Raw genomic sequence first — 20,417 nt, forward strand, 5'->3', positions numbered from 1 at the left:
GAAATCTTATGAGTTTTGTGAGGATTAGTAAATTAATGCCTGTATTGAAATGGTGGGATTATACCTAGGGCTTCAATAGGGGAGGGGAAACCCTGCAGTTAAAGATAATAATTATGAGAGAGATGGATACTATTTGCATTTCAAATTTTGACACAAGGAAAAACAGTTTGCTTTGAAATAAGCTTTGACATTTTATGGGATTTATTATATCAAACATTAATCAGGTGTCAAAACAATTCATGATGAAGTTACTCATATTGTTTAAGTACAAAGCTACCATTTCTTTGAAAGATCTGCCTATTTTTTCTATAAATCTGAGTCAAGTAGGTATATAAACAATAAAATGCTTCTAGCTTACAACTGAATGTAGGCTAAATGAGCCTGAAGATGTGGAAATTCCACTAACCTCTGATCAAATTAACAAGCAATTTACTTTCATTCCATAGTAGATCTACAGAGGCTAAAAGAATGGAGAAATTAAGATCTGGGTGACAGGATTCAACCAGTCTTCCAGAGCAAATCACCGGCTTATTTTATACTGTAAACAGAAACATCATTTCTAGATCTTCACATCCTTCTTTAGAAAATGCAGGAAGAATCTTACATTATCTCAAAAGCTGTCAGTAGTTTGTGTGCAAACAGACGAAAAGATATTTCAGTTTGCTAGAAATAAGAAGACTATTTCCCAGTAACAATTCAGCATATCTTTTTCATATAATAGTTGGACCAGGTAATGAAGTAGGAAGCAGACCTTACTTTACATGTAAATAAATACAGAAAGTCTTCACAACTTTAATTTCACAGTTTCCAATTGAAAAAAAGACAGGAGGGATTATAAAGTGCAATGAATTCTTTAAAGGTATGCAAAATAGAAAGTATAAACTCCTTTTTGATAACATGAGTCCAAGCTAGAGGTCAAGCTGAAGCCAGAGACTATGATTTCAGCAAACAGTCATTAAGAAATGTGAGAAAACAGGATATTTTACCACATATGTTAGAGAAGGCAAAGCTCTAAACTAATTTGTTGGCTTCCAGTATGACCAGAAACATATTTTTAAAACATTAATTTGAAGACATATGTACCTAATCTCACTATCTATTTAATCTATCTTTGTATCCAATCATCTGTTTATCTTTGTACCTACCTTTCTGTCCACCCATTCATCCACCTACCCACCCACCTACCAATCTCTCTTTCCCTCTCTGCCCCTACACTCCACCACTGCACCATTTTGTACAACTTTTGCTTTTCCCCTTCTATACAAATTATTAAATCTCATGATTATGAAAGTATTCTGGCCAGTTTGTAACAAATTTCTTCTGCCTTTAAAGGCTTAGATTTTCTCTAGTGAAATGTAATCTATTCTTTAATATCACTCAAAATTTAATCTATAATTTCACCAGTATGCAAGGGGCCTAAATTCATTTGTGAGTCAGAAACCATCAAAATTCTCTGCTTGCTTTCTCCCTCCTGGCCTGACTGTAGGGGAAAAAAACATTACTCATTTCTTAATGAAAATGAAAATTTAAGGTTTGCTTTTTCCAACTAAAGTAAGCATCCTGATCCACTTATTTGTGTATACTTGCTGTCTACAGTGGTGCCTGACATACAGTGTGTGAATAGTACCAATAACAAAATGAAAGATCCTCCCATGGGAAAGATGCAGTGACTGCGATCCAGGGTGGTCTTTTCTTTAAAGCCCTCAGGAATTCCCCACAGGCACTATAAAGCCATAAGAGATGGGCCTCATGTTCCAAGGTACGTTCACCCACAAACTTGCAGAGGGAAAACTGAATACACTGTTTAAATGAGAGAATCACCCCTTCTTTTCTTTTTTCATCTATGCTTTTATTGCGGGTAACAAGTGTTACTCTATGTTGAAAGTCTGAACCACAATGAGCAGAGGAGGGAAGGAACAAATCATTCCGGATACCTATTTCACTTTTATTTTTTCACACTGGCATTAACAAACAAATTAAAGAAAAGAAGGGAGGTCAGAACAGAGGAAGGAGGATGGAACAAGGGAAAGGGAGGAGGGGTGAGAGAAGGGAAGCAAAAACTGTGAACTCTGCTGGTTACTTTCCATTTGCTAATTCAAGGAAGGCCTCTTTCCATCCTCCTCCATCCTTCTCTCTGCCCTAGGAAGTGGACTTACATGATGTTAGTAAGAGCACCCCTCTTCTCTGGCTTTTGTTTGGGTTTGGCCAGTGGTGAGGCTGGGCAGGTGAGGAGGCTGGAAGAGGTGAGTGGGTGAGATCAGAGTATTTATTCCCCTAGATCTTTTCTGAAGAGTTGCCTGAGGCTAGGTTGTGTCTCTTGTCTGTATAGGTCATCTTTCCTCTCAAGGATACCCTGTTACCAGTTTTCCGTCATTCCACTGATCTGGCAACAGAGGCCTGGGGTTGGGAACAGCTCCATCCCTGTTACTAGCTCTGGGTTCCTCTCAAGCCCTTGCAGTTCACCTCTGCTCCCACAAATGCCACTGTAAACAAACCCTCTTCAAAGGTTCCATCTGTTTGTTTTTGGGACTCAGGTCCTGAGGGAGTAAATGAGCAAAGGGATGAATTCTGTGGAAGATGCTTTGGGGAGGAGGGAGAGAAAATAGGGACAAATAACTCTGTGGACAGTGCATACAAATTCTCTCTCAGAAGCTTACGATGTGAATAGTTAAAAGTGTTAGAGTTTTGTGGTAACCTGTTCAACTATCATTTATGTTTAATGAATAGCATAAATACTTGGAGGTATAAGTACAAGACTGGAGAAAAGTGAAGAGAGACTAGGTAAGTGGGTGTGGGATATAAAGGCCATCATGATCTATTCACAGTGTAGCCAGTGTTGTGGCTAAATGTGACATGTTGATAAAGGTAGACCCAGCTAAACACCAGCTCCAGCACTGACCTGGCAATAGTTACATAAGCCAATTCACAGGGCTCAAACACCTCCTGTTATACTTTTGACAATTCTATAAATTTATAAGTAATCAAGCTAAGGTATTATTATAAATTCCAACTCTCTAAATTGAATAATCTTAATATAATTATAATACAACATAATTTTACAGGTGCTACAGGATTACACAGAAATGCTCCAAAAGAACGGAACATACTTGCTATAAAACAAAAACATTCCATCCCTAAATCAAATGGGCAAGAGCTGTCTGCTCTTTGCAAGGAATTGTGCCTTTTGTCACAAGATTAGCAGGTCTGCAGAGGAAAGAAAAGAATTAAGCATCATTATCAGTTAAAGTCACCAGTAATTTCTGCAATGAAATAGGCCAACCATATTCAGGAATTATCATGAAAATACTCACTTTCTAGGTGAATTATTACTGAATTAATATTAACCCCCGGGCTTAGTATGTAGGGAATATCTTTTAAAAGGCGCTAATGTAAGGAGAATGCTACTGATCTTTTAATCTGATCACATCCAGGAAGAGTTACTTGCCCTGGGGTCTGAGCTACATTGTAATAAAATCAAAGGACATAAGAACTGTGGCAGGAACAGTACTGAAATTGGAGAAGCATCATTATGAATAGCAACAAGTATGGAGATGCACATGTAAGAGGGTAACTGGAGTCAATATAACCACTGTTCTTCCATGATTTAGGGTAAACAGATGGTTATGGCTCATCTGCTAAAGAATCTACTGGGTAGATATTTATGGATTATTGAACAGTATATTATTGAGGATAAGCCTGGTTAAAAACAAATAGAGAAAAGAGCAAATGGCACAGAGAGGCTTTTAGTAAGGCCATCATTTGTAATACTTCTCAGGAAAAATCTCTTTCAGAAATTCCTCAGCATAGCTAATGTAACATAGAAGGACTCTCCATTTTAAGAGTGCATAAATCCGCACAAATTGCTATAATAAGGATTCATCCCATAGCCCTTTTGGCATAAATGCACATCTGGTCTCTGTTTGCAATGAAATCAATTCAAAGCCCCACAGTGCATTAATAATAAAAATGTTCAACATATTGCAACCAAATAAGCCCTGCAAATTTGAGTCTGCAAGATTCTGTCACACGTGTGTATACTTTTAACACTGATAAATGATTAGGTTACAGAACAGTTATAAAATGGATTAAGATTCCAAAGGTAGACTTTTTTTTTGTAATTATTATTTCAACAGGAAAATCCATATGTATATATGCTAGAAGCTTCTGCTTGCTTGATTTATAATACCTCTTGGACTTTTATATCTGTAGTTCACAATACCATAAAAATTTTATTAATAATAAAATTATCATAAGCAATACTGCCTGGCTTAGAGGAAGTACATGGATTTCCCCTTTAAGAACAACAAAATTCTAGAATTAGCTCATAGCATAATAGGCTTGTCATTAAATCTTAAATTAAAATAAAATGGAGACTTTTTTCCACATTAATTTAAAAATTATTGACTATTTTGTTTTCAGCAGTTATAATCAACAACAGAGGATCTAGATCTGGCAAAGCCTTCCTTGTCAGTGACACGATTTACCTTCTGTGTTATACGGCTGACCCAAGGAGAAGAACAGTTGCTAAGGTCTGGTCCTTGGGGATCCCAGATTCCATCAGGAGCCAGGCATAGGTAAGTTGATACTCCTAAAATAATGAGAGAAATAGGTCTGTTTCAAATGTTCAAACCATCTTTCTTATAATGACTTTATATCCCTAATATGTTCAAATATGAGTAAAGGTAAGACTATTATCATTAAACTGAGGTAATGTCTATTAAAACACCATGTACAGTGCCTAGCAAGCAACTAGCATTACAGAAACATAATACAACAAACACTCAATGTTTTTAAAGCATTTGCTGACAACTATACCAGGTACAGGGAATAACTTCATGAATTAGATGAATGTGGTACCTGACTCCATGGGGCTTACTGCTTGAGTTTTCAGAGGCAAGGTAGCGGTTGAGTCTTAAAGGAATCAGTTTGCAGGTTTTTCAGGAAAACAAGGTGGGTAAGGGCATTCCAGGCAAAGGAAAAATATGCTGTCTTTGGGAATCATCAAGTGTTTTGAATTGAGGTCTACTGGGTAAGGGAGTTGTATTTAATGGAGTTGGAACGGCTGGCAGAGCCAGATCATAAACGCCCTTGTCTGTCATCTGTAGGTGATGGAAAATCAATGAAGACCATTACGGAGAGGAGACAAATGGGCTGATTTAGGCTGTAGAAAGATAACTGTGGCAGGAGCATGGAGGATGAATTTCAGGGAGTGATATGGAAGTTGTGAGGAAGCTATTGCAATAATTCAGGTGAGAAAAGACTGTGTGGGCCTTGAACAGGGGGCACAGCAGAGGGGACAGAGAAAGGGTAAAAAGAAGACCGCAGAGTAAGCACAGTCACCTGGGACGGAGGGCTTCCGAAGGTTTCCTGTAAATCCCTTTCTCAATTTTCACAGAACAAGAACAACATATTTCTGTAGTGCTTTGCAGTCTGCAAACTGCTTTCAAATAAAGTATTTCACTAACCTCTACAACAAACATCTGAAGAAAGGGGGGCTGTTGTTATTTCTCTTTTAGAGATAAAGGAACTGAGGTCCAAAACTAAGGGGACAACGCTAAGAGATAAGTTCAAAATGTTTTCTGATTCCAGTACCACAGAAAACTCTGGAACTAAGTATTGTGCCCCTTCATAAAGGGAAGGAAGATCTCAGAATATTTTTAAACACTTTGATGAAAACAAATTAAATGTGCACTTTTATATATCTTCTTATCTTCCCACCACTTCATATACCATGGAATTCAGACGGACATTTCCACATTGAAACTTTGTTAAGACAAACCTATTGAAGTAACCAAATCAATAACACCCAAAATCACAGCCCCCAACAATGCTAGTCTAGTGACGTCTATTATGCATTTGTTTTATTTACACATTTTATGCAATAATGCAAATTTTATGCAGGGTGTCAAGTATTAGTTTTATGAAGATCAATATCTGTAACAATAAGAAATCAAACTATTTCTGGCTTAAAATGGTAACTAATAATATGGTTACCATTGGTCATATTATAAATCACATCAGTGAAAAGAAAAAGGTGGGGGGGCAGAGAGCTATCTAGTTCTTGACTACCTCCTAGAGAAAACAATGCAGGATTGATCTCTCTAGTGGATGCTGTGTAAGAGGAGGTTGGCTCCTGCCAGCATCATCCCTGACTATGTATGTCAAGAGGCTCCAACTATTAAAGGACAGCTATGATAACTGGTAATAAAGGATAGTCAAATCTTCTCTTTTGTTAAATGTTAGGTAGCTTCAATGATCATCTAATACAGAAGTCCTTGATCTAGTTTTCTGCAATAAACATTTGACAGTTGGTGACAAGCATGAGAACTAGCTCCCACCAATCCAGTGATTCACTGTGGGCTGTTGCATAGGTGAGCTGGCCCTTTGGAGTAGCTGGGACATCCATAGCTTAATTGTAACTTGACCTCACAGCATGGGTGAAAACTATTGATCTCACAGGTATTCCCACCAAATTCTCACCTGTGATTTCTTCAGGTTGCATTCTCAAACTCTGAAAATACTTGGCTATAAATTGTAATTTAGCTGAGTCCAGAATTTAATCAAATGTTAAGTAACAAAACTATGTTGTGACCAAAAAAAAAAAAAAAAAAAAAAACTAGGAAAGCAAGCCAAAGTAACAATACACTTTTAGCTCAGCTTTGTAGGACAGACTTACCTATAGTTCCTGCAGGGCACGGCTGCTTTGCCATCTGTCCTTGACGGGTCTTAAACCACATGATTTCTCGAGCTTCCACAGCCTCACAGCTCTCTTCCAGAGCTGGAATTTGGGACGATCCTGACAGAAGGTGTGTGGTAATGTCGTCAGGTACCTCAGCTGCTGCAGATGGGGTGCTGGTATTCCGGTTTCTTCTTCCTGACACCGATGGGGTGGTACTCCTGCCTGGGTTCCAAGTTGTGGTCCGAAGGGTGGTACTGGTGGTGGTGCTTCCCGTGCCAAGAGGTCCTGCGGTAGAGATATCTGAAATAAAATTCAGAAGAAAACGCCTACATTGCTTGTTCACAGTAGGACCTAAAAATGTCCTAAGACTTCAGAAGTCATTTTTGTTTGACAATTCAACGAGCCTTAAACATGGGAAAAATAAGCCAATATCAAAATATCAGAGTGCTACTTGAATATCAAGACAGTCATTTGACTAATGCTAAATGTAGGCTCGTTTCTAGTTTTTCTCAACTTCAATTACAGAAAACAAAGTTACAGCACAATTCAACTCTTCAGTAAGCTTTAAGAAGCTTCAGGCCTTTTGGACAATTAGGGGATTAAAACATTTAAAGCCCTCTCCTTAGAATCTTCAAATTCGGTATAGGAAGGGAGAGAGCTATATACAATATTTTTTCCACATTAACTATAACATGAATTTCTAAAGATGTAGCAAAAAAAAAATCAGAAATTAAAGTGCTCACAAGCTAAAAGGTAAAGAGCAATTCTGAGTATAATATCCTTAACACGAATTCGAGTAGCGTGATGTACTCTGATGCTCTTAAAACAGACCCATTGTATCCAAACTTTCAAACTTCACATTAGTAACTTCCAATTAGTGTTCATAAATTATTTTCTAACTAGATTTTTAAAGTGGCATTTTCCAAGTTCCAGATAAAAGTGGTTAGGCTCATTGATCAGATATTAACAGGTTATTAAATCTATAATGTATACAAAGGAATGTCTTAATGATACTATAGAAATAATCACTGCAGAGAATTATCCTTCTGGTAAAATATATTCAGATTCCCATCATAGGAATGCAAGTGTGTACCAGGCCTCCACATACATACACTGCTTTCCTAACTGTAAGATTAGAAACTAGTCTTAACCTCACTTACTGGCAATAAACAGTGGGGGAACTGGCTCTGGTCAGATTCAAAGTAGCACAAGTTTAAGAAACTGAAGGGAGAACTGTGCTGAGCCTCCTGTTGTTTGTCATTCATGGTCTGCTTTACCATGTCATCAATTAGACTTTGCTGCCCCAGAAGAGATGGGAAATCCATCACAGTGTATTTGGTGCATAAAATAGAATAGAGATGGCAGGGGGAGGGTCTATGAATTTTTCAAACACTTATTTATTTTTTTAACATCTTTATTGGAGTATAATTGCTTTACAATGGTGTGTTAGTTTCTGCTTTATAACAAAGTGAATCAGTTATACATATACATATATCCCCATATCTCCTCCCTTTTGCATCTCCCTCCCACCCTCCCTAACCCACCCCCGTAGGTGGTCACAAAGCACCCAGCTGATCTCCCTGTGCTATGTGGCTGCTTCCCACTAGCTATCTATTTTACATATGGTAGTATATATATGTCCATGCCACTCTCTCACTTCGTCCCAGCTTACCCTTCCCATGTCCTTAAGTCCATTCTCTATGTCTGCGTCTTTATTCCTGTCCTGCCCGTAGGTTCTTCAAAACCATTTTAAACACTTATTTAATCATTGAAATTGTAGCATTTCTGAAATGATACTATTTGCTATTTTGTCTTCTTGCTTGTTCTTCTGTTTCCTCTCCCCTTCTTCCTCCATTTTCTCTCGCGTTCCCTCTCCACGTGAATGATAATGTTCATAACTACATTTACTCAAAGTTCATACAAGAAACCACAGTATCCTTCTTTCCCCTTCTTTTTTCTGTATACACCATATCACCCAAATTGCCAAATCTGGCAGATTCCGTCTCATTTAAAAAATTTCTTGGAGACCTTCAACATGGCGGAGGAGTAAGTTGTGGAGATCACCTTTCTCCCCACAAATACATCAGAAATACATCTACATGTGGAACAACTCCTACAGAACACCTACTGAATGCTGGCAAAAGTCCTCAGACCTCCCAAAAGGCAAGAAACTCCCCACATACCTGGGTAGGGCAAAAGAAAAAAGAATAAACAGAGACAAAAGAATAGAGACGGGACCTGCACCAGTGGGAGGGAGCTGTGAAGGAGGAAAGGTTTCCACACACTAGAAAGCCCGTTCACTGGCAGAGAGAGGGGTTGGCAGGTGGCGGGGAAACGCTGGAGCCACAAAGGAGTGTGCAGCCACAGGGGTGCAGAGGGCAAAGTGGAGAGATTCCTGTACAGAGGATAGGTGCCAACCAGCACTCACCAGCCCGGGAGGCTTGTCTGCTTACCCGCCGGAGCGGGCGGGGCTGGGAGCTGTGGCTTGGGCTTTGGTCACAGTGCAGGGAGAAGACTGGGGTTGGCTGCGTGAACACAGCCTGAAGGGGGCTAGTGCGCCACAGCTAGCTGGGAGGGAATCAGGAAAAAGTCTGGAACTGCCTAAGAGGCAAGAGACCATTGTTTTGGGGTGCGCGAGGAGAGGGGATTCAGGTCACTGCAAAAATGAGCTCCAGAGACAGGCGTGAGCCGCGGCTGTCAGCGCGGACCCCAGAGACGGGCATGAAAGGCTAAGGCTGTTGCTGCAGCCGCCAAGAAGCCTGTGTGCAGTCACAGGTCACTATCCACACCTCTCCTTCTGGGAGCCTGTGCAGCCTGCCACTGTCAGGGTCCCGTGATCCAGGGTCCCGTGATTCAGGGACAACTTCCCTGGGAGGACACACGGTACGCCACAGGCTGTCGCAATATCACGACAAAGAAGAGAAAGGGATATTTCTCCTAGCAGCCTCAGGAGCAGTGGATTAAATCTCCACAATCCACTTGATGTACTCCGCATCACTGGAATAGCTGAATAGACAATGAATCATCCCAAAATTGAGGCAGTGGACTTTCGGAGCAAATGTAGACATGGGGTTTGCTTTCTGCATCTAATTTGTTTCAGGTCTTATGTTTATCTTAGTTTAGTATTTAGAGTTTATTATCATTGGTAGATTTGTTTATTGATTTGGCTGCTCTCTTACTTATATATATATATATATATTTTTTTTCTTTTTCTCTTTCTTGTGAGTGTGTATGTGTATGCTTCTTTGTGTGATTTTGTCTGTATAGCTTTGCTTTTAACATTTGTCCTAGGGTTCTGTCTGTCTTTTTTTTTTTTTTTAGTATTGTTTTTAGCGTTTATTATCATTGTTGGATTTGTTTTCTGGTTTCATTGCTTTCTTTCTTATTTTTTTTATTACACTAATTTTTTTATGTTTAATAATTTATAATTTTTAAAATTTTAATAACTTTCTTTTCTTTCTTTCTCTCTCTCTCTCTCTCTGCCTCTCTCTCTCTCTCTCTCTCTCGCTCTCCCTCCCTTTTCTTCTCATCTTTGTGGCTGAGAGGGTCTTCGTGCTCCGGCCAGGTGTCAGGCCTGTGCCTCTGAGGTGGGACGAAAAGAGATCTCCCGGCTACACATGATATCAAATAACAAAAGCTCTCCCAGAGATCTCCGTCTTAACGCTAAGAGCTGGCTCCACTCAACGACCAGCAAACTCCACTGCTGGACACCCTATGCCAAACAATTAGCAACACAGGAACACAACCTCACCCATTAGCAGAGAGGCTGCCTAAAATATAAAAAGGTCACAGACACCCCAAAACACACCACTGGACATGGTCCTGCCCACAAGAAAGACAAGATCCAGTCTCACCCACCAGAACACAGGCCTCAGTCCCCTCCACAAGGAAGCCTAGATAACCCACTGAACCAACCTTCACCACTGGGGGCAGACACCAAAAACAATGGGAAACATGAACCTCCAGCCTGCAAAACGGAGACCCCAAACACAGTAAGTTAAGCAAAATGAGAAGACAGAGAAATATGCAGCAGATCAGGGAGCAAGGTAAAAACCCACCAGAACAAACAAATGAAGAGGAAATAGGCAGTCTACCTGAAATAGAATTCAGACTAATGATAGTAAAGATGATCCAAAATCTTGGACATACAATGGAGAAAATATGAGAAAAATTTAACAAGGACCTAGACAAACTAAAGAGCAAACAAACAATGAAGATAAACACAATAAATGAAATTAAAAATTCTCTAGAGAGAATCAATAGCAGAATAACTGAGGCAGAAGAACAGATAAGTGACCAAGAAGATAAAACAGTGGAAATAACAGCCACATAGCAGAATAAAGAAAAAAGAATGGAAAGAATTGAGGAAGTCTCAGAGACCTCTGGGACAACATTAAATGCACCAACATTCAAATTATAGGTGTTCCAGAAGAAGAAGAGAAAAAGAAAGGGATTGAGAAAATATTTAAGAGATTATAGTTGAAAAGTTCCCTAATATGGGAAAGGAAATAGTCAATCAAGTCCAGGAAGTGCAGAGAGTCCCATACAGGATAAATCCAAGGAGAAACATGCCAAGACACATATTAATTAAACTATCAAATTTTAAATACAAAGAAAAAACATTTAAAGCAGCAAGGGAAAAGCAACAAATAACACACAAGGGAATCCCCATAAGGTTAACAGCTGATCTTTTGGCAGAAACTCTACAAGGCAGAAGGGAGTGGCAGGACATATTTAAAGTGATGAGAGGGAAAAAACTACAACCAAGATTACTGTACCCAGCAACGATCTCATACAGATTTGACGGAGAAATTAAAACCTTTACAGACAAGCAAAAGGTAAGAGAATTCAGCACCACCAAACCAGCTTCACAACAAATGCTAAACGACCTTCTCTATTCAGGAAACACAAGAGAAGGGAAAGACCTACAATAACAAACCCAAAACAATTAAGAAAATGGTAATAGGAAACATACATATAGATAATTACCTTAAATGTAAATGGATTAACTGCTCCAACCAAAAGACATAGACTAGCTGAATGGATACAAGAACAAGACCCATACATGTGCTGTCTACAAAAGACCCACTTCAGACCTAGGGACATATACTGACTGAAAGTGGGGATGGAAAAAGATATTCCATGCAAATGGAAATCGAAAGAAAGCTGGAGTAGCAATTCTCATATCAGACAAAATAGACTTTATGATAAAGACTACTAGAAGAAACAAAGAAGGACACTATATAATAATCAATGGATCAATCCAAGAAGAAGATATAACAATTGTAAATATTTATGCACCCAACATAGGAGCACCTCAATACAGTAAGGCAAAGGCTAAAAGCCATAAAAGTGGAAATCGACAGTAACACAATCATAGTAGGGGACTTTAACACCCCACTTTCAGCAATGGACAGATCATCCAAAATGAAAATAAATAAGGAAACACAAGCTTTAAATGACACATTAAACAAGATGGACTTTATTAGTATTTAGAGGACATTACATCCAAAAGCAACAGAATACACTTTCTTCTCAAGGGCGCATGGAACATTCTCCAGGATAGATCATACCTTGGATCACAAAACAAGCCTTGGTAAATTTAAGAAAATTGAAATCGTATCACGTAACTTTTCCAACCACAATGCTATGAGACTAGATATCAATTACATGAAAAAATCTGTAAAAAATACAAATCCATGGAGGCTAAACAGTATACTACTAAATAATGAAGAGATCACTGAAGAAATCAAAGAGGAAATCAAAAAATACCTAGAAACAATGACAATGAAAACAAAATGACCAAAAATGTATGGGATGCAGCAAAAGCAGTTCTAAGAGGGAAGTTCATAGCAATACAATCCTACCTAAAGAAACAAGAAACATCTCAAATAAACAACCTAACCCTAAACCTAAAGCAATCAGAGAAAGAACAAAAAAACCCCAAAGTTAGCAGAACAAAAGAAATCATAAAGATCAGATCAGAAATAAAATAAAAAGAAATGAAGGAAACAAGAGCAAACATCAATAAAAATAAAAGCTGGTTCTTTGAGAAGATAAACAAAATTGGTAAACCATTAGTCAGACTCATAAAGAAAAAAAGGGAGAAGACTCAAATCAATAGAAATAGAAATGAAAAAGGAGAAGTAACAACTGACACTGCAGAAATACAAAGGATCATGAGGGATTACTACAAGTGACTATATGTCAATAAAATAGACAACCTGGAGAAATGGGCACATTCTTAGAAAAGCATAACCTTCCAAGAGTGAACCTGGAAGAAATAGAAAATATAAACAGGCCAATAACAAGCACTGAAATTGAAACTGTGATTAAAAATCTTCCAACAAACAAAAGCCAATAACCAAATGCCTTCACAGGTGAATTCTATCAAACATTTAGAGAAGAGCTAACATCTATCCTTCTCAAACTCTTCCAAAATAGAGCAGAGCAAGGAATGCTCCCAAACTCATTCTCTGCAGCCACCATCATCCTGATACCAAAACCAGACACAGATGTCACAAAGAAAGAAAACTACAGGCCAATAGCACTGATGAACATAGATGCAAAAATCCTCAACAAAATACTAGCAAACAGAATCCAACAGCACATTTAAAGAATCATACACCATGATCAAGTGGGGTTTATCCCAGGAATGAAAGGACTCTTCAATATACGCAAATCAATCAATGTGATACACCATATTAACAAATTGAAGGAGAAAAACCACATGATCATCTCAATCGATGCAGGGAAAGCTTTTGACAAAATTCAACACCCATTTATGATAAAAACCCTGCAGAAAGTAGGCATAGAGGGAACTTACGTCAACATAATAAAGGCCATATATGACATACCCACAGCCAATATCGTTCTCAATGGTGAAAAACTGAAACCATTTCCACTAAGATCAGGAACAAGACAAGGTTGTCCACTTTCACCACTATTATTCAACATAATTTTGGAAGTTTTAGCAACAGCAATCAGAGAAGAAAAAGAAATAAAAGGAATCCAAATTGAAAAAGAAGTAAAGCTGTCACTGTTTGCAGATGACATGATAGTATACATAGAGAATACTAAAGATGCTAATAGAAAACTACCAGAGCTAATCAATGAATTTGGTAAAGTAGCAGGATACAAAATTAATGCACAGAAATCTTGTACACTCCTATACACTAATGATGCAAAATCTGAAAGAGAAATTAAGGAAACACTCTCATTTACCATTGTAATAAAAAGAATAAAATACCTAGCAATAAACTTACCTAAGGAGACAATAGACCTGTATGCAGAAATCTATAAGACACTGATGAAAGAAATTAAAGATGATACAAATAGATGGAGAGATATACCATGTTCTTCGATTGGAAGAATCAACATTGTGAAAATGACTATATTACCCAAAGCAATCTACAGATTCAATGCAATTCCTATCAAACTACCACGGGCATTTTCACAGAAGTAGAACAAAAATTTTCACAGTTTGTATGGAAACACAAAAGAGCCCAAATAGCCAAAGCAATCTTGAGAAAGAAAAACGGAGCTGGAGGAATTAGGCTCCCTGACTTCAGACTATACTACAAAGCTACAGTAATCAAGACAGTATGGTACTGGCACAAAAACAGAAATACAAATCAATGAAACAGGATAGAAAGCCCAGAGATAAACCCACACACCTATGGTCACCTAATTTTTGATAAAGGAGGCAAGGATATACAAGGGAGAAAAGACAACCTCTTCAATCAATGTTGTTGGGAAAACTGGACAGCTACATGTAAAAGAATGAAATTAGAACACTCCCAAAAACCATGCACAAATATAAACTCAAAATGGATTAAAGACCTAAATGTAAGTACAGACACTATAAAACTCTTAGAGGAAAATATAGGAAGAACACTCTATGACATACATCACACCAGGATCCTTTTTGACCCACCTCCTAGAGAAATGGAAATAAAAACAAAAATAAACAAATGGGACCTAATGAAACTTAAAAGCTTATGCACAGCAAAGGAAAACATAAACAAGATGAAAAGACAACCTCAGAATGGGAGAAAAGATTTTCAAATGAAGCAACTGACAAAGGATTAATCTCTAAAATTTACAAGCAGCTCACGGAGCTCAATATTAAAAAAACAAACAACCCAATCCAAAAATGGGCAGAAGACCTAAAAAGACATTTCTCCAAAGAAGATATACAGATTGCCAACAAACACATGAAAGGATGATCATTACTAATCATTAGAGAAATGCAAATCAGAACTACAATGAGGTATCTCCTCACACAAGTCATAATGGCCATCATCTAAAAATCTACAAACAATAAATGTTGGAGAGGGTGTGGAGAAAAGGGAACCCTCTTGCACTGTTGGTGGGAATGTAAATTGATACAGCCACTACGGAGAACAGTACGAAGGTTACTTAAAAAACAAAAAATAGAGCTACCATGTGACCCAGCAATCCCACTACTGGGCATATACCCTGAGAAATCCATAATTCAAAAATATACCTGTAGCACAATGTTCAATGTAGCACTACTTACAATCGCCAATATATGGAAGCAACCTAAGTGTCCATCAACAGATGAATGGATAAAGAAGATGTGGCACATATATACAGTGGAATATTACTTAGCCAGAAAAAGAAAGGAAATTCAGTTAATTGTAGTGAGTTGGATGGACCTAGAGACTGTCATACAGAGTGAAGTATGTCAGAAAGAGAAAAACAAATACCATGTATAATGGAATCTTAAAAAAAAAAAAAAGGTTCCGAAGAACCTAGGGGCAGGACAGGTATAAAGACTCAGCTGTAGAGAGTGGACTTGAGGACATGGGGAGAGGGAAGGGTAAGCTGGGACGAAGTGAGAGAGTGGCATGCACATATATACACTACCAAATGTAAAATAGATTGCTAGTGTGCAGCAGCTGCATAGCACAGAGAGATCAGCTTGGTGCTTTGTGACCACCTAGAGGGATGGGATAGGGAGGGTGGGAGGGAGACGCAAGAGGGAGGAGATATGGGGATATATGTATATGTATAGCTGATTCACTTTGTTATAAAGCAGCAACTAACACACCATTGTAAAGCAATTATACTCCAATAAAGATGTTAAAAAAATATATTTCTCTTTCTTCCCAATCACCATTATCTATGTTCAACCTGCCATCATCTATGAATGAAAACAGCATCCTTTTAACATTTTTCCTAATAAAAGCAACATCAGAGCAAAATGCCAGTACTGGTATTTCAATATCTACTTTTGCAAAATAGAAATTCAAGATTTAGTAAACAAAATTTTTGACACTAAGCATTTAACACAATTCAAATATAATATTTAGCAGCACATTTTTAAACAAGTGTAATTGAATTCTTAACATTATAAACAGTAAAAATTATAATATATATTGTTTACATATAAAATTACCAGAATTTCCAAAAGGAAAACATAAAAGTAAGAAAATTTAATAATAAGTTGAAAATCAAATATTATTTATTAATGTTAATTAATGTTAAAAGTAAATAATATAATTGTATTAATATTTAGCATTGGCTTTTAAAAAATATGTGTCAACTGTGTCATTGCTGGGAATATAAGGACATTTTTTGTGCAAATTTTTCCAGGTGATGGAAAAATTATTTTTGATCTCATACTACTTGATGGAGTAGTAAGGCAATAGTTAAAAGCTAACTTCAAGTTATTTTCTCTGACTCCAATTTCAGTAATGCCATCTCTCGTTTGTACTTTTGAAGGGATGATTTTTTTTTTTTTTTTTTTTTTTTTTTTTTGCGGTATGCGGGCCTCTCACCACTGTGGCCTCTCCCGATGCGGAGCACAGGCTCCGTACGCGCAGGCTCAGCGGCCATGGCTCACGGGCCCAGCCACTCCGCGGCATGTGGGATCTTCCTGGACCGGGGCACGAACCCGTGTCCCCTGCATCGGCAGGCGGACAGTCAACCACTGCGCCACCAGGCAAGCCCAAGATATATTTTTTTAAAGTTCAATTTGTTATGAAATACATTTCAAAGACTTTATTTAGTTTAATACAGAAACACTACTGTTAAGGATCAGTATAGATCTATTTTCCTTGGAACTGTGTCGCAGAGAGATATCTACAAGCATGGTTGTACCTTTCTGTTTGACTTTATGCAGAATAAAAGTCCATTTTAAAAGCTGTCCCTGATTCTGCATCCCTTCCCTCCCATTTACGGCCATGTACGACTCCCAAGAGCTCTGCTCAATGCCAGCTTTTGGCAGAATAAGTACTACTAGTGCCATACATGTTGTCACCAGTGCCCAGGAAAGAACAGGCCTTACTTCTAGATACTGTGGAAAAAGATCTAGATTCATGAAAGAGTTCTAGCAACACACTTTGGTGAAGTTCCAGCCTATATCATATGCTATAAGGAGTTTGTCCTTCTCTATCTTCCAATAAGGTGAAGGTGATATGACACTTTTCCAGAGTACACTGTTACTGAATTTTACCTGATGACATAGCCAGCTTAATAAAACTATGTGTTTTTAGTGCCTCATATGCTTGAGGTTGTGTATCAGGGAAGGTTACTATGTAAAAGAAAGTAAGTTTGAGTGACTGTTTATATAAAACACTTTATCAAAATTGTGCAGTTTTCCTTATTATTTTGTCATTGTCATTGTGCTTATTTTGCTTATACAGATTAGTATTTGGTTATCAGAAATGTAACCAAAAAAGTCCTTCATATTAACATTTTCCCCTCATAATTAACATTTATTTCCCAAATAAATTTTTAATTCTCTTGCCCTCTGAAATTTATTGTCCATGGGTTATTTCACTCTTATGATTTATTTTGCTTAATTTTTTTTCTTCAATCTGCCTTGAAAAGAATAAATATTATTTTAATTGTTACTACAGATTATACTCTGTGGAGTACACTATGGAAAACTGAAAATAAACGACATTTGTATAGTGCTTTACATTTTGTAATGCTTTCCCTTATCTCTATTATCTCATTGAATTCTTTTTTTTTTTTTTTTTTTTTTTTGCGGTACGCAGGCCTCTCACTGTTGTGGCCTTTCCCGTTGCGGAGCACAGGTTCCAGACGCGCAGGCTCAGCGGCCATGGCTCATGGGCCCAGCCGCTCCGTGGCATGTGGGATCTTCCCAGACCAGGGCACGAACCCGTGTCCCCTGCATCGGCAGGCGGACTCTCAACCACTGTGCCACCAGGGAAGCCCTCTCATTGAATTCTTATTTTAAAATGTGCAGAGTAATTATAGCTATGAATTCCTAATTTTACAAATGAGAAAACATAGGCTCAACTGGTAAGTGAATCATAATCATGCAAGTAGTAAGTCAGTGTCCTCTAATTCCATATTCCATATTTTTCATAATATGCTTTTAAAAGTGGCAGCCTGAATTATTTCATGCCTTCTACAACTACAAGTCTTCCATAATGCTTTAAGAAGAGACTGAAGGAACTAAAATGATTCTAATAAAACATTACTATTTTTGATCACAAAACACATTTATTATTTGGGATTGACACTGTTAATGGACTTAGTTGTTTTCCCCCAAAATTCATATGTTGAAGCCCTATTCCACATATGACTATATTTGGAGATAGGGCCTTTAAAGAGGTAATTAAGATTCAATGAATTCATAAGGGTGGGGTCCTAATACAGTAGAACTGCTATCCATATGAGAAGAGAGATACCAGGGATACAGGGGTACAGAGTAAAGGCCATGTGAGGATATAGTGAGAAGGTGACCATCTTAAGTCAAGGAGAGAAGCCTCAGGAGAAACCAATCCTGCTAGCACCTTGAGCTTGAACTTGAGATGAACTTTCAGCCATCAGAACTGTGAGAAAATGAATTTCTGTTGGCTTAAGCCACCTAGTCTGTGGTATTTTGTTGTTGCAGCCCTAGCAGACTAATACAGGCATCTTCTGAAAAATGTAATACTTAAAATAGAATATAAACAATGGAATCAAAAATAGGATAAACTTCACGATAGAAGAAATGTTTTCTTTCTACTCATGAAATACATGGACCTTCTTCTTGATTCTCCATTTTTTCCTTTCCTCTTTAAAATATGTACCTCCCCTCATGGTTTTCCCTTTACAAGCCTTTCGTTTGGGCTAACTTCATCCCAACATAAAGTATTTTGGTTGACTACAGAAGCATTTCCTTCTCCCCACCTTCCAAGCATTTAATCCAAGGTCAATTATTGAAGAAATCCTCCCAAGGGCCTGATAAAGGAAATATGAAAAACAAAACCATAACAATGCTGCAAGTGGCTTTTGGTTGCTTGTGCAGTGCTCTGGGCAGAAGAAGGAAATTCTGCCTGACCTCTATGAATGTCAGCTGGTGGCAGAAGATTTGATTACATGTAGTTTTTAAAAAGAAACATTATCAGTCATGAAATCATGAAATTTTCCAATTCTTTTCAGAATCCATCTATAATATTTGGCTCCATGGCCCCTTGAAATAGTGAAATTCCACATACTATCAGCCATGTGGGGGTAAAGTTATTTTTGTAACTTGATCCATTTATATTTTCTCATTCTCTCATAGAATATATTCTTACTGTAAATAAAGAAAATTATCTGTTCCAATAAACATGAAGTTGTAATGGCCTTATCATGTAAGATATTAAGATAAAATAAAGGATTTGGGGGGCATCTTATTAGAATTATCTGCTACATATTTAGCCCTTACCATGCCAGGAACTGTGCTGTATGTATTATAAGAAATACTAATTTAATATTCCTGATAACCTTAGGGTAGTTATACTGATCTTCATTTTGGAGATGAAAGAAGTCAAATTAGGCAATTCTCCCAAGCTTATATAGCTGGAAAGTGATAGAACCAGGATTCTAATCCAAGTCTATCAAAATCTCTCCCTTTCTATTAGGATTATCCTATTGTTAAAAATTTAGACAAAATTTAATGACACGAACATATATATAAAAACTCAATAAATTTGGAAATTAATATGTCCCCAATACTGCTCACATATGCTTTCTTGGTATTGCTATGGCCTGGACCTATTGGGTAGTTTTGAGTACTTATTATGCATCTGGCACTATTCTAAGCACTTCACAGGAACTCGCCCATTTAACTCTGACAGCAAATCTGTACTGTTAATTATCATGATTTTCAGATGGTGAAACTGAAGCACCAAGAGATTCAGTAATTTTTCAAAGGTTGAAAGTTCATAACAGAGAAATAACCTAGGCACACTCTTAACCACACTACCTTGGAAGGAATATTGATAACCTGAACTTGATCCACAGGAAAGTACCTGCCCACTGATGGTGAGACTGGAGGAAGTAATCCTCTTTGAGCTCATTTCTTTCTGTTATGGCATGTCTAAGTCTCTTAACGTAAGGACCCCCAAGAAAAAACTATAAAGTCCAGAAAATTGAGTACAGTGTTGGGCACACAAGTAGGCAGTAAACAATCAGCAAACAATAATGTGAAATATAGCTGCTTTTTCATGAGCATATGTTATGTACCTGGTAGTGTGCTAATGCTTTACATGCATAATTGAGGTACAGAGAGGTGAAGAGAATTTCTTAATTTCACATAGTTCAGAAGTGGTAAATCCAGGATTTTAATACGGATAGTTTGACTCCAAAACCCATGTGTAATCCATATTATCTGACAAAGATTTGAAGTCAATTTTTAAAGTATCAAGTCTAGAATATATTATTTGTCTATAAGAGAGCTCATTTCTAGGGATTATAAGATTAATTCATC

The 20,417-nt window shown here is 37.7% G+C and overlaps 1 protein-coding gene across 33 annotated transcripts in view; it reads right to left on the reverse strand.

Moving 5' to 3' along the window:
- Positions 1-20,417, reverse strand: part of ADGRL3 (adhesion G protein-coupled receptor L3) — a gene marked incomplete at both ends in the record, with an annotated part of 572,210 nt that overhangs the window by 164,915 nt on the left and 386,878 nt on the right. For 23 of the 33 annotated variants that reach the window (XM_082653308.1, XM_082653318.1, XM_082653323.1 and 20 more), the window contains 2 exons: positions 4,485-4,588; positions 6,677-6,979. In XM_082653308.1, the coding sequence (XP_082509434.1) occupies positions 4,485-4,588; positions 6,677-6,979 (407 nt within the window). The remainder of the gene's footprint in view (positions 1-4,484; positions 4,589-6,676; positions 6,980-20,417) is intronic. The other 10 variants (XM_082653322.1, XM_082653316.1, XM_082653311.1 and 7 more) reach the window with 1 other exon arrangement.

This window comes from Grampus griseus, assembly GCF_964374135.1.
Source record: "Grampus griseus genome assembly, chromosome: 4".
NCBI classification, from domain to species: Eukaryota; Metazoa; Chordata; class Mammalia; order Artiodactyla; family Delphinidae; genus Grampus; species Grampus griseus.